Below are 15592 nucleotides of genomic sequence, written 5' to 3'. Positions count from 1 at the left end.
ACACACCACAGACTATCCATGTAGCCCTTACTGTACAGTACAGAACACATCAGGGACTATCCATGTAGCCCTTACTGTACAGAACACATCAGGGACTATCCATGTAGCCCTAACTGTACAGTACCAAACACATAAGGGACTATCCATATAGCCCTTACTGCACAGTACAGAACACATCAGGGACTATCCATGTAGCCCTTACTGTACACTACAGAACACATCAGGGACTATCCATGTAGCCCTTACTGTACAGTACCAAACACATCAGGGACTATCCATGTAGCCCTTACTGCACAGTACAGAACACATCAGGGACTATTCATGTAGCCCTTGCTGTACAGTACAGAACACACCACAGACTATCAATGTAGCCCTTACTGTACAGTACCGAACACATAAGGGACTATCCATATAGCCCTTACTGCACAGTACAGAACACATCAGGGACTATCCATGTAGCCCTTACTGTACAGTACAGAACACGACACAGACTATCCATGGAGCCCTTGCTGTACAGTACACATCAGGGACCATCCATTTTGCCGTTACTGTACAGAACACATTAGGGACTATCCATGTAGCCCTTACTGTACAGTACCAAACACATAAGGGACTATCCATATAGCCCTTACTGCACAGTACAGAACACATCAGGGACTATTCATGTTGCCTTTACTATACACTACAGACCACATCAGGGACTATCCATGTAGCCCTTACTGTACAGTACAGAACACATCAGGGACTATCCATGTAGCCCTTACTGTACACTACAGAACACATCAGGGACTATCCATGTAGCCCTTGCTGTACAGTACAGAACACATCAGGGACTATCCATGTAGCCCTTACTGCACAGTACAGAACACATCAGGGACTATCCATGTAGCCCTTACTGTACAGTACAGAACACATCAGGGACTATCCATGTAGCCCTTACTGTACAGTACCAAACACATAAGGGACTATCCATATAGCCCTTACTGCACAGTACAGAACACATCAGGGACTATTCATGTAGCCCTTGCTGTACAGTACAGAACACACCACAGACTATCAATGTAGCCCTTACTGTACAGTACAGAACACATCAGTGGCTATCCATGTAGCCCTTACTGTACAGTACAGAACACATCAGGGACTATCCATGTAGCCCTTACTGTACAGTACAGAACACATCAGGGACTATCCATGCAAACCTTACTGTACAGTACAGAACACATCAGGGACTATCCATGTAGCCCTTACTGTACACTACAGAACACATCAGATACTATCCATGTAGCCCTTACTGTACAGTACAGAACACATCAGGGACTATCCATGTAGCCCTTACTGTACAGTACAGAACACACCACAGACTATCCATATAGCCCTTACTGTACACTACAGAACACATCAGGGACTATCCATGTAGCCCTTGATGTACAGAACACATCAGGGACTATCCATGTAGCCCTTACTGTACACTACAGAACACATCAGGGACTATCCATGTAGCCCTTACTGTACACTACAGAACACATCAGGGACTATCCATGCAACCCTTACTGAACAGTACAACAGAACACATCAGGGACTATCCATGAACCCATTTTAGCTATCTGAGACAGCTTTTAATTTTGCGTCAAGACTACACACACGAACATTCTGACACCCCTGTGCCCAGCCCCCAACACAATACACATTGCCTCCATACAACCAGCTGCTTTTGTTTTACAGGCCTTCCGTGTGTTGTTGCATGCACTATTGTTTGTGATGTTCTGATTGATTTTTGATAAATATTTTCAATCCTGGTGGTCAGCAAGGCAGAATGACAGTTGGCCATTCTGTTCTGCTGTTGAAGCGCTAAGCCTTGGTCAGCCTGAACACCAATAGCGCTATGTAATAACAGCATCTGAGAGTGCCATATAATAACAGCGCCTAATCTGAACTAAGTAGCGCCATGCTGTATTCCTAGCCAGACTTATGACTTGTGGTCCATCATTCACAAAATTGGTTATGGGGAACGTTTCATCAGGCCCATCTTGATGTCTGATGATAAAACGTGTTTCATGACTTTACACGGTCACTGCACAGTTGTAAATGAAGAAATTATCCGTGTATGAAAAAGCAGGCATGGACCATTAAGCTATGGGGAGTGGTGGTTTGGAACCGTTTTCATTGTTTTCCCTCTGTGGGGATTAATAACCATTGTTAAATGGCCCTGGGTTACCAAATTAAGAAACAGATGAAATTCTTTATTTTTTCAATAATGGAACATCTAGCATGGCTAATTTGGGAATTAGTGATGGCAACTGGCAAAGAGAGTTCTTTGTTAACTCCACATTTCCAGTTTGTGAGGGATGATTTCCTCAACAGATATGTTATCATAATTCTTAAATTGCACTTATTTGCTGAAGAAATTCAATTTTATCTTTGTTTTCTTTGTCATTTGTGGGACATTATGGTCTTTTGACAATTGTGGCTTGGTCTGGAGCAAAGCAACCATGGCTAATAATGTTGTTGTCATCCCTTGTAGTCAGTGTACAATGTCAAATTTTGTTAGAAACCTAATTTTGACATGTTAAATAATCCTGAGCCGAAACACTGCATGTCTGGGTTCAAATGCATGTGTCTTCTTCATGACTTAAAAAATTTGGCTTGGAAGAAAGAAATTTGAAAAAACTGTGACTGAAACTCATTGTAAAATAACAATAAAGATGGCAGGTGTTTGAAAATTCCAATTCTACCGACTGCATCATATGCTTAAAGGTGACGTTAACAATACAGTTTGCTCGAGAAAACAATTCTATGACTGTCCAGAAATAGTTCCTTCTACTAATTTGTGGATATGACATTCTCAAAGCGTGTCAAGTAAATTGGAAGTTGTATCCTGAGGCTGTCGGTGATAAAAAATAGTTCAACATCCAACATGTGTAAAGGACTTCATCTGCACACTTCAGGTGCTCAGCAAATTGCTGTGCCTGTGCACCCATGAGCTCATGAAATATTTGCAGGAATACCTAGGTAGGTAATGAGAAATAGTGATGTGCAGCTTTAGGGAATTACACACAAACTATGACATCACATTTGTAGTTTGTATCAATGAAGGGGGCCAGAGTAATTTTTGTCAAACTTAATGTTCTTTCCTGGAGAGAAACAATCAAACAGCTATTGAGTCATCACGACACTTAACTCTCCCCTCCCATCTCATCAAACCTGAAGAAATATTCAATGGTTTTGAGATAAGTTAATGAACAGATTCAGCCTTCAATTGCATATCAGTCCCACATGTTTCAGAGGAAATGACAAAATTCAAATTTCAAAATTACTTCATCAGCATGTCACCACCTCACCAATAGGATGATGTGTGAAGTAATATTTGAATGTTTTTTCAATTCAGCTGTGGAAATGGACCTCACCTTCATTTCAGTCCAACTTCAATTCAATGATTAGAACGAAAATAAAAAAAAGTTACTTAAAAAAGCTCTCAATAGCAAAAGACATCACTTCACGGCAAGGCATATAAATATGTATAAGTATTATGAAGAATTAGTCCACCGTATCCATAAAAAACAAAAATATATATATTAATACAAAAACCTAACTGTTTCCTGACTGATTTTGAGTCATGATTTGAAAATTAAAACAAATACAGACCAACATACAGAATCATGTATATACTCTGAACTATATACTGTGTAAAAGAATATTTCTCAAATGATGTATGCAAACCAAAATATAGACAACAAATGCAAATACGATATTACACCTTCAAGATGCTATCTATTGAATACACAAATTCAATCAGAAATGAAATTGTTTTTTGTCCAAAGATTCATGTCAAATGCTAGCAAAGTAACACTGAACACACGGCTGCAATGAAAGAATAATCCATCACTACTGTTCAAAGTGTGATACACCAGCTAATCTCTCTGCCAACTTCAAGTTGAGGGTTATGGAAGAAGGGAAGTAACTCCTGTTAGTTCCAATTTTCATTTCACGAACAAAGATATTTTATGACCCTTCAGTCAATAAGGGTTTTCAGTGTCATCCTGTACCGGTAAATCTCCAAGGCTCACATTTCGGTAAAGGTAAAGTAACCCCTGGATCCATTTCCAGGGTTCTCACATTTTCAAATTACATGCTCTTGATTTTCATTAGCCAATTTGATTTGATATGCTAATCAATCTAACTGACCAATATGAATGCGAGTTTTAAACCAGCCTCAATGCAGATTTGGTGATATCAAAAACTTCCAGTCCCTCTGATTATGACAGAGTTTATGAGAAATTCAACATTGAAAAAATGATTGACATGACATAAAAAAAAGCCCATTTCCTTTTTCCTTATTTCAATGTTTGATTGGTCAGTAAATTGTTTATTAAATATAGGGCAGGTAATTTAAGATCGCAAGAACCATGAGAATAGATCCAGGAGTAAGCGTATGTTTACCAATATTCGAGCCCTGGATGTGGGATATACTGTAGTGCATTTTTAACAGTATATCAGTTACCTTAAGGATATATCAATATGTTCAGCTTAATATGGAAAGAAAGCAGAAAATTACACAGGTCGGATATGGTTTGGTACCTATAATCATGAAATTTTAAAATATATTTTGTTATGTAGCAGTAGATACTGTTTATTTGAAGTACTTATCAGCAAAGGCAAATAATTGAAGTGCTAGTAAAATATCAAGTGCTGTCGTGGCCAGATTTTATTAGCTGTCCATGGCAGCAAGAGTTATCAGCCTGAACAGGGCAGGCAACATCATTCAGAAAGTTTCCGGATGGAACAGTTTCCTGAAGGCTTGCTACAGCTGTATGAGAGTGACAATTTGAGCCCTTACAGACCTGACCGGTGTCTAATCTACCTACTAAATACAGAATGGATACCTAGTTGTAAACACCACACTCCAGCCAGTTTCCAACACTTTTCTGGATTCAAGTACAGAGGCAGACCTATTTTAAGACAATTGAATTCTACAGTGACAAATATCTGAACATATATGAATGCACTTACATTACCGGTAATTCTTGGGCCTGTTACTGACCGCAGCTGCCACTTTGACCCTTTGTATTGCCTTTTGTGATTTTAAATCTAAAACTGTGAGTTTCAATATAATCTACAGATTATTCATTGAACTTGTGTGTTCATTTTATGATTTCACAATATGGTTCTGTACAAACCTCTTCATTTCAATTAGGAAATTATTCCAACTCACCTGTAATAATGACATTGTGACTAGCTCCACATCCGACATATTTCACTCGACATTTGGGGTTATCCCCCTTGAATGTGAACACTGGACTTCGGTCAAAGGAGACATCATTCTGTTCTCCATGGCAGTGTTGACCAAACTCGCCACAACCCCAACACAACAAGTGGGGAGTCCACCTCTCTTCTTCCTCCATAGTCTGGGGGGGACACAAAACATACATTGTTAGGAACTGAAATAAGACATTTCGATGTGTTACAATATTTCACAACTGCATTGCTATGAACTAATTTATAAAGGCCACAACATCAAAATTTAATTGAAAAAGAAAACTTTATTTTGGCATGATACAATGATGTCATAAGACAATGGATTTATGTCATGATACAACAGATGACATCATGAGACAATGCATTACAGCATTATTCAATGGATAATGAAGGACATCACGATGGAATCGATGTAATCAAGATACAATGGATAATGGCATTATACAATGACATCATTTTGACTTATTAATAACATTATTTCACAAAATGGTATATTATCTACACTTCTGAGGTTCATTGTAGCATTATCATGTGAATTATGTTTTGATGTTGTGTTAAAAAATCATGACCTTTTTTTCTTCATCCAAAAGTGATTAAATAAACAAACAAAAAAACAGTTCCTGTTACTTGTTTTGATGTTGTCTGATGCATATTGTATCCTTAACTAAATATAATATTGTATTTGATTATCAGTAAATCCCTTATTACAATTGCAAAAAGCACGAAGGATGAAGTAAATATGGTCCTATGCCGTCTTTAGCAATGTCCAACACTATCAAAGCTGGGGGTCACTAGATGAAAAGAGGCATGGTCTTTGCAAGAATTATTTGCTTCATACATTGTACCCATGTGGGGAATTGAGCCTTGGCCCTCGCTTCGCAAGCTAATGTTTTAACCACTAGACCCACCCACCATCTTATTTAAAACCTTGGAGGCTCTGCATAGCAATGTCACACTCCGAAAAAGAGCTATATAAAAGAGTGTATAAAAGTCGAGGCACAAGGAAGTAGTGCAGTGCAATGGCAGGAAAAAATAAATAAAGTGGTGCAGTTATTTTCACATATGCAACGTTAAAGTGATTTTTGCTGCTAGTAACATCAGTTCCAGACAGCCTAATTTTTCAATAAAAGGTGAAAAATCAAGAAGAATCCAAACAGATACAATGACACACACTCAGTGCAGTAACAAACCAACACTTACAAGAAGAGCATAATAGACTTATTCTGGCCGGGATGTGTGCGAGGACAGTTTCCAGGAAACGGAGTGTATATGTACCAGGATCCAATCAGTTTCAACAGGAATGAGTGAGTGAGTGAGTGAGTGAGTGAGTTTTACGCGGCTTTTGGCAATATTCAAACATCATTGCAGGGACACCAATAATGGGCTTCATACATTGTACTTATGTGTTGAATTGAACCTGGGTCTTTGGCATGATGAGCTTAAGAACCATATATTGTCGAATGGACTGTGCTATGCCGTGTTCCCTGCACTATAATAATTACAATAGAGCCAATAAAGCCTTGTATTTTGGTCTGGAGTTTGTTTGTTTGTTGTTTAACACCACACTTAGCAATATTCCAGCTATATGACAGTAGTCTGTAAAAAAATCAAGTCTGGACTAGACAATCCAGAGATTGACATCATGAGCATCGATATACGCAATAGGGATACAATGACTTGCATTAACCAAGTCAGCAAACCTGGCCACCCGATCCTGTCAGTCACCTCTTATGACATGCATAGTCGCCTTTTACGGCATGCATGGGTTGCTTAAGACCTATTTTATCCTGGGTCTTCAGGGGTCTATTATGGGCTAGAATTGTGTTACATACTTAAATAGACATGATGTTAATTTTAGAAAGGGTGTCCCAGTTTTGGCCAGACTTGTTGGCATAACCCTTTTATCGCCCATTATATACATTACGTTTAAGGATGTGATGCCTCTTGTTTGTCTTTCCATCTGTAATTTTCTTTTGCTTGTGTTTTAATTTACATTTTGAAGCAGACGATCCTTCTGCTGGAGAAGGGAGTTTCTCTTTCAAGGCATACACATAGAAATAGCTGCGGTTAGAGAAAATATAGTATATGGAACAATAGTGGTGGCTGTTTTCAGATAGCTTGCCTGTTTTTTCCAAGTTCAGAAAATAATTCATCTTTTAAATATTCCCTATCTGTAATAAATGTGTCATTGCTCTTCCAAAGATTATATTAAAGTGTCACTGGACTGTATTTCTGCAGGATATTTTTCCTAAAATCCATCATTGACAATTACAATAGTAGTGGTGGTGACATGTCACTTGACATCAAAATCAACATCTTACAATGAAACTCCATCCAAACTCCCTATGGCCATGAACTGTTCATCACCATGCAAGTCATCCAATACATGCTGTCTGAACATTTGTTTTCAGGGTCACCAATAATTCTTGGTTTTGTCAGGCAACAAATACAGTTTTTATCACTGTTGCTATTAGTTCCAAGGAATGTCCAGAAGGAAGAGTTATCTTTCCTTGTCTAAACTGTGCTGTCAGGATTGCAAATGAGTTTGCCTTAGCTTCTGCCAACTGAGAAAAGGTTTCGTGACCTGGTCATTTTAAAAATATAAGCTTCAGGAGAGGTCTTTGTTACCCATGCATCAACACATTCAGCGTTGGCTTAAACTAATTACACCAGCAGATGATTGGGTCATTGGCACTGGTGGTACCATAGCTGCACAACACAATATGGCATTCTGTAACAGTATCCAGCAGAGTCTGTTTGTATTTTGTTTGTTGTTTAATGCCACACTCAGCAATATTCCAGCTACATGACAGTGGTCTGTAATGAATGGACAAGACAATCAAGTGATTGATATAGTGAACAACAATCAACGCTGTCAGGATATGACACTACCAACCAAGTCACTAAGTCTGACAACCCAATCCAGTTAGTCGCCTTTGAAGACTAGCATCTAGGTTGCTGGAAACCCATTACACCATGGAGAAGGGATTTAGGGGTGGGGTGGTATTTTGAGGGCTAGTGGATGGTCTTTACTTGCACAAACCTGTACCGGTACATATAGAGTTAGTATATATTGAGCAAGACTGATAAGGTATACAGGCTCCTGTAGACCTTGTTTTGGTACTTTTATACAAAGCTAATACATTGATATTTAGCATCCTGTGTAGGTAGGATACTTAAATCTGGCATATTAACGTGAGCGAGTTGTCCTATGCCGCAGACACCAATATTCAAACTATATCACTACAGCCTGTAAATAATCAAGTCTGGATCAGACAAACCAGTGACTGTGTACAAGCAATATCCATGTCAACAGGGTAAGATACACAAGCCAAACACAGAGCCTGACCACCTGATCCCACAGTAGTCGGGCCTTAGTTTCCACAAGCATGAGGCATGTACCAGGAAGCTGTTCTGATCAGGAATCCACACGGGATGAAACCGATCAGATGGTTGTGGATTGATGACATATGGGCATTTCTTGACTTTCTTTTCATCATGCCAAGTCTCATCTCCTGAGCATGTGTAATTGAGCTTCTGTATTGGTATTTTTACATCACAGATCACAGCTTGCTATTCTCAAAGGCCTTGATGAGTTAAATTAGTGGTCAGATGTCCACTCCTATGATGGGGGCAAAGACACAGAAGTGTACAGCAACAAATATGCTGAGGTCAAGGAAACTATAGGACTGTGCAGCTGAAGTATAGATAGACCAAGCAATGTCTATGTTAAAGTAGGTGAGTTGATAGAGCAATAAGACTGCTTTGTGTCAAACTGAGACACTATTAACACTGCACATCCTTACAAAGTCACTGTAAGGATACAATGGAGAACATAACATATCCCCAGATAAGCTGCATATTTGCATAAATAAAATAAAATTCAAATGCCCATTAGTACAACATGGTGTGCAATTACTCTATTCATGTCTTTACTTATCTTTATTTACTGATGAAATGCAGGTATCATTTATATATGATATTTACTAAATTGCATGATACAGAAAAGTGCTATGTCTTGTTTATTTTATATGTCCACAAGCTTTTCTTATGTGACATAAGCTGATATAATGTGTGTCACACCAGAGACTTGTATACAGGTTATATAGGTCTGTGGCCACACTAGGCGCAGCACATGCATTTTAAAATAAAAAAAATCATATATTATCCTACTCATTGGTTTAAAAATACCCAAATACACTAGTGCCAAGGGAGTTAAAATATGTTGAATACCCAAAGAAAACTACCATTACCCAATGTGAAAGACAGTGCATGAGTAAATACTCAATTGCTCTGAACTGAGTATCAAGCTCATTGAAATAAGATCTCTTAACCATAGAAGGGCATGCCAGGTGAACTTTCTAATCAACCAGTCAGCATGAAGGCTTCTAAATTCTCAGTATGTGCAAGCTGATTTCTGTATCTTGAAAAACAAACAAACAGCCAGTTCCAAATGTAAATTACAAAGGCATCATATTATATACTAATATAATACATAGTTTTGGCAGCCTGTTGTTTCAGAGCGCCATACGGCATCTAGAACCAAAGGGGACATCTGTGTTCTGTGTGACCAGTAAAGTAATGGGTGAGTATAACTTTCAGCAATATTCCCACAATATCATGGCAAGGGACACCAGTTATGGGCTTCACACATCATACCCATGTGGGAAATCAAACAAGGACTAAAGAAGTAAAGGAGTAAAGAAATGAAGCCAAGTCATTTAAGAAAGCTGAGTAATGATTGACTCAAGAACCCACACACCTCTCATACAGATTGGTCCATAAATGTGTGCTTAGGATTCACCTGATGCGACCTCCCATAATGGGATTGTCAGATCTTCATGCAAACAGTAAAATACCTTATTTTCATGAGATTGAAGAAATGATAGGACTATTTGTAAACAATAGTTAAATATAGAAATATATTGCATCAGAAAGGAAAGTAGCATGTTTATATTACCCTGAATGACCACACTGTAACTTGAATGATATATTGCCAACCCACCTCCTCATCCTCATCCTCCCACACTGTGTCCAGAGATGGAACATATCCAAGGGTCGGGAGGAACGCCACACAGTGTTCCATGTTGGGTGTCAACTGTCTACTTACATCAGCCGGTACATGGCATACTCACCAACATCACAATGGTGAAAAATATCCACAGATAGCCCAAGAAAATATGAAATCACTTCAAAAGAAATGTGTCATGAAATAAAGGTCTTTCTTCCCACATCACATTCTTGGTATCCGTGCATGCACTGAAGGTAACTATTCCTTGTGGAGAACAGTGGGTACTTTATCACATGTGAAGTACTCCTGAACACACAGACACTGCTGATGTCTGGTTACCAAGGTAATCGCTGACTCTTGTAGCTGGAACTGCCTTATCAACTGTTCCTGATTGAATTTCTTTCACAGCAGTTATAAATAATGGCAATGTTTTCTTGCAGTAAAAGGTAAGCTTCCTATACAGCTTCGGACCAACAGTGTGACATTTAAAGTATAAAGCCAGCCACTCCTTCATTCGCAATTTGTAATAATATGACTGTTTCCAGTAAGAATGTGAAAAGTGTTCATCATTCATTAGTACCACTTTCATGGTTCTTCAACACGTACATGCAGCGTACATAAATACATGAACAGTTGATACAATACAAATTACATGTAGCAGAAATCATCCATAAATCATACTTTCATTGTGCTATATACAGTTCATGCAGCACATTCTTGCAAGGTACATTCAATAAATGTTTGCTTTGCTCTAAGTGTATACAATGATTGCTACACACAGTATGTTTTATATATCCAAGAATCATAACATCATTCAGCATTGGCTGCTGCTAGAGTTTCAATCACAGAACACTCTCATCCATGGAATAATACACTGAAAATACATATATATGGCTTCCCAACTGTAACACATATGGGTCTCCAACAACACCATTTCCATTTTTTGATCAACAAACTCCTCCAAATCAGATCCAAATGTGTATCCGTGGATAACAAACTAGGGCTGTATCAGGTGGAGCTATTACCCAGCACACATATTCTGGCCCTCTGACACCTAACCCATTGACACCTGATAGAAGCCTATCACAGAAGTTGGCAGTTAAGATCAGTAAGTTATTGTATAGGATCACACACCCTGTCAGTGTACAAGCTGGTGTATGTCTGGAGAAAGTTAATAATCCCACCTTCAAAAGTCTGAGTGCGCATAATGTTGATAACATGCACATATCAAAACTTTTATGGTTGTGCAGTTGGCAGTTTATCCTGGGCTAATTTGCTAATATAAAACAAACAATGAATAAAAGCTATGTGGTCAATTATAATTTGAATTATTTGGTGGCACATTTATTCCAAGCATTCTTGTTTATCCATATTATAAATATCTCCTTCGTAAATGAGGTGTATGCAAATATCTCAAGGTTCACATTAATGTTCTATTTTTCATATATGTTTTAAAGTTATTCCTTTCTGAATGCATTGTTTTAATCATAAATACATGTCAGGGTACAATTGGGAAATTTACAGATATTACTTTCAACTTGGCATCAGTGGTGAAATATAACAGTGATAAGCTTTTAAGCTGAAGCTTATCCAAAGGGATAAAGTTGTTTTTTCAACAACCAGTGGTATCAAGGTAATGGTGGAGTAATGTGTGTTATCTACCATATCTTAATCAAAGTTTCAGAAAACATAAAGTAGGATTTGCCACTGTAGAAAAATTCCTTCCTGTTCCTTGGCAGCCCCATGAGTGGCTACTTGTAGATAACTATGCTACACTGTTAGATCGATTTAAAATATTGTTTCAGGACTTCAGTCCCTTTCCTTCCAGACATAACAGTAACATTTTCATATGCTTCAAATACAAAACAAAGACGTAAAATAGGAAATAATCCACAAAAGTAGTCTTCATAAAAAAATATTGTTAAAAATGTTCATATTTAACCACTAAAATAGGCACATCCTGCATATCTGTCAGATAGAGTTAAAACTTTTCAGTGCCTTCGGTGAGTTTGTGAATCTGTCATGGAAACAAATCAGTTCATATATTCCCTGTTCAGTGAACACAAGAATGGTTTTCCGTCACAAAAACACATTTTCAGAAAGAATTTGACACATAACTCCAGTAGTAATCCCACACAACTTGCAATAGTGACACATGGAAACCATGTCCAGAACACACTATCATGCCCCACAGATCAGGCTCCAATGTTAGGAAACAACAGTACTATCCAGGGGAGAAGTAGAGACATCATGTCATCTTGTAATGACTCGGTCAACTGTCAATGATCCTGGGTTCTAACGGTCTATCTGTAAGTGATCAGCACTTTGTAATCCTTATTGCCTGACAGATAAGCCTTGAAAACTCACCATATTAACCCCATTATTTGCCAGTGTGTTACTGCTCACACCATATATTTTGAAAGTCATATGTTATTACCGTATTCGACATAATAAGCGCCCAGGGCGCTCTCAAAGTTAGAAATTGGGGGCTCTTATTAGAATATCATTTTGGTGAAAAACAACAGATTTGGAAGATCGTAAATTTCGTGGTTTATGCTGACAGCCTGAAATGTTTATATACGACAGATATATTTTTCCAGAATTTAATTTCCCATAATTAAGAATGCATATAATATACATATTATACACGAATGAATAAGTCCTGTGTACCAAGATCAATCGGAAGGGGTGCTTATTGGGATTGTTCACTAGCCAATATATCAGAAAATATTGCCGTGGGCGCTTATTAGAGCGGGGCGCTTGTTACGTCGAATACGGTAATATAATTTTTGATTGCTTACAAAATTTCTTTTCAAAGTCCTACAAGTGTACTTTCAAACCCTAATTAAAAGAATTTGGTGTTTTTTTCCCTCTTTAGCATTTGACATTTTAAGGGTTAGTGACACGTAACACCCTGCCACTCCAGTACAAAGACTGAACATGACCATGTCAGGTGAGATCTTACAGCGAACGTCATTACTGTAACACAAGAATAGTAGAAGCAGAACTACGGTGTATAACCCACAATGAAATCTAATAAATTAAATGAAGAGCCCTTCAGATCCACTCTCAGCCGAATAAGAATATTCATGGACTACACCGGCATAAATCTACAATGTTTAGGGGGGAAACAGGTATTCACAATTCACCATTTGGGCTGGCTATATAATTTATTACTGCACAAGAATGTTTTGTATACTAAACAACAAAAGTTGTTGAGACACTGAATAAGATTTATTGCAAAGTTATGGTTTTTACCAAATCTGACACAATTTCGATTTGCAACAGATAAAAGACTCCTGTAAGTGTTCAAATGATTTAATTTGCCATACTGAATGCGTGATTTCATAAAAAACATGAACATGCCAAAATGTCAATTTACAAATCAATAGCGTGTGTGTCTACCTCTGGTTGCGATGCAAGCAACACATCTTCTTCTCATGGAATGGACCAGGCGTCGCACAAAGTCCTGTGGGATATCTGTTCATATCTGCCGGAGCATGTTTCGAAGTTTCCGGAGTGTCTGTGGAACATGTGGTTGAAGTCGAAGGCGCCGATCCATCTCATCCCACATGGGCTCGATTGGTGAGAGATCAGTGGAACGAGCCGTCCAGGGGATGACATTCACATTGTTTTGTTGAAGAGAATCCTGAACAAGTCAAGCAATATGAGGCCGGGCGTTGTCATGTTGAAAGGTAATGCCTGGGCCATATGACGACGCAAAAATGGTAGAACAACAGGGCCGATGATCTATTCACGGTACTGCTGTCCATTGAGATTTCTCTCTACCACTAACAAACGGGTCCTCTGTCTTACTGTAATTCCACCCCATACCATAACGCTGCTGCCCCCGAACCGATCTTCTTCCATGACACAATGATTGACATAACGTTTACCTCGACATCGGTACACTCGAATCCGTCCATCGCTGTGGCTGAGGTGAAAATGAGACTCGTCAGTGAATAGAACTTGTCCCCACTGCTGTCCAGCGTAGACGCTGTCGGCACCACTGTAGACGTGCTTGACAGTGGTTTCCTGTCAAAATGTCACGTCTGGCGGGTCTTCTGGCGACAATCCCTGCATCATCTGAGGTGATGACGTACGGTTTGTGAAGATATTCGTCGAAGGCCAGGGATGCTTCTTGCAGCCACTGTTGCTGGATGGAATCAATTTCGTAGGTGTATTGTTCGAATCCAGTTGTCTTGTCGATTATTGCTTACGTGTGGCCTGCCACTGCGAGGATGGTCTCTGACTGCATTCTGTTGCCAACGTTGCCAGAAACATCAAATGGTGTTTCTGTGGACATTAAATTGTTTTGCAACATCACGTTGACTTGATCCTGCCTCAAGCATACCAATGGCTCGCAGAGGCTCATTTTCGGAGAGGCGTGGCATTTTGTAATGTTGAATAATTGCGTTATTTTGTTGTTTCTCTGAGTAGTTGTTGTCAGCAGGATGCTAAACAATGCATATGGAATCCCGTTAACGCACATGTTTTTATACCCAGTCTTGGGTAGTGAAATGCATGGGGCCTGCATAAAAGTCAACTTTTGCATGGAATGCATGCTTTTCTGTAGAAGTTGTGTTTTTTGTGACTTGATTCCATACATGTACTACAATACTGAAAACCAAACTTTACTTGTTTGAAATATATGTATGTTATGTTCTTTATTAGAGATGATTTCATGTTTTTCTATATTGGAAATGTTCTTACAATGTATCAATATAAGTTATTATTAATACAATTCAGGAAAGGGTTAAATATGATCTTATAACATATTATAATAAATATCTTAATAATACATTGTATCAATAAGCCAGATTAGAAAGAGACTTCTGAAGTTTCTGTTGATCGATGATGTGACAGATTAACTGATGCAGTGTGGGATGGATTTTGAACAGTGTTAGTGCAAACCATTCTGTCACATGCAGGAACACGTTTGACTTTACAAACTTGTTACCACAATACTCAGGACAGCTGAGTTGCACTGGACACAAAAGTAATATAGTCAATATGACATCCAGAGTGAAGGTGGGAAATGTATGGTAAAAAAATTGATATTAAACCAATCTGAATATGCAGCTTTACATTAGCATCAGAAAACTTATTCTTACTTCAAATAAGTAGCACATATATTTCATAAAGAAAAATGTTTGGCTTTTTTATGAACCATAATCACAAAGAATTCAGCCTGCAAGGTAAAGAAACTATGTCTGGAGTTCCTTGTATACTGAGTCTACAGTTCAGGCTGCAGCGACTTACTTACTCATATTGGAGATTTAACGTGCGCTTTCCGACTTCAAGCGTATGTCGCACACGTGCCTGCAG

General features: G+C 38.5%; 1 protein-coding gene across 2 annotated transcripts in view; it reads right to left on the bottom strand.

The window, feature by feature from the left end:
* Positions 1 to 15592, bottom strand: part of LOC139479023 (uncharacterized) — a 190168-nt gene that overhangs the window by 161650 nt on the left and 12926 nt on the right. For both annotated transcript variants that reach the window (XM_071261760.1, XM_071261767.1), the window contains exon 2: positions 5210 to 5402. In XM_071261760.1, the coding sequence (XP_071117861.1) occupies positions 5210 to 5399 (190 nt within the window). In that variant the 5' untranslated portion in view covers positions 5400 to 5402. The remainder of the gene's footprint in view (positions 1 to 5209; positions 5403 to 15592) is intronic.

Source organism: Haliotis cracherodii, unplaced genomic scaffold, assembly GCF_022045235.1.
Source record: "Haliotis cracherodii isolate W230 unplaced genomic scaffold, xgHalCrac1.p SCAF_1, whole genome shotgun sequence".
NCBI classification, from domain to species: Eukaryota; Metazoa; Mollusca; class Gastropoda; order Lepetellida; family Haliotidae; genus Haliotis; species Haliotis cracherodii.
This window is presented reverse-complemented; position numbering and strand designations above follow the sequence as displayed.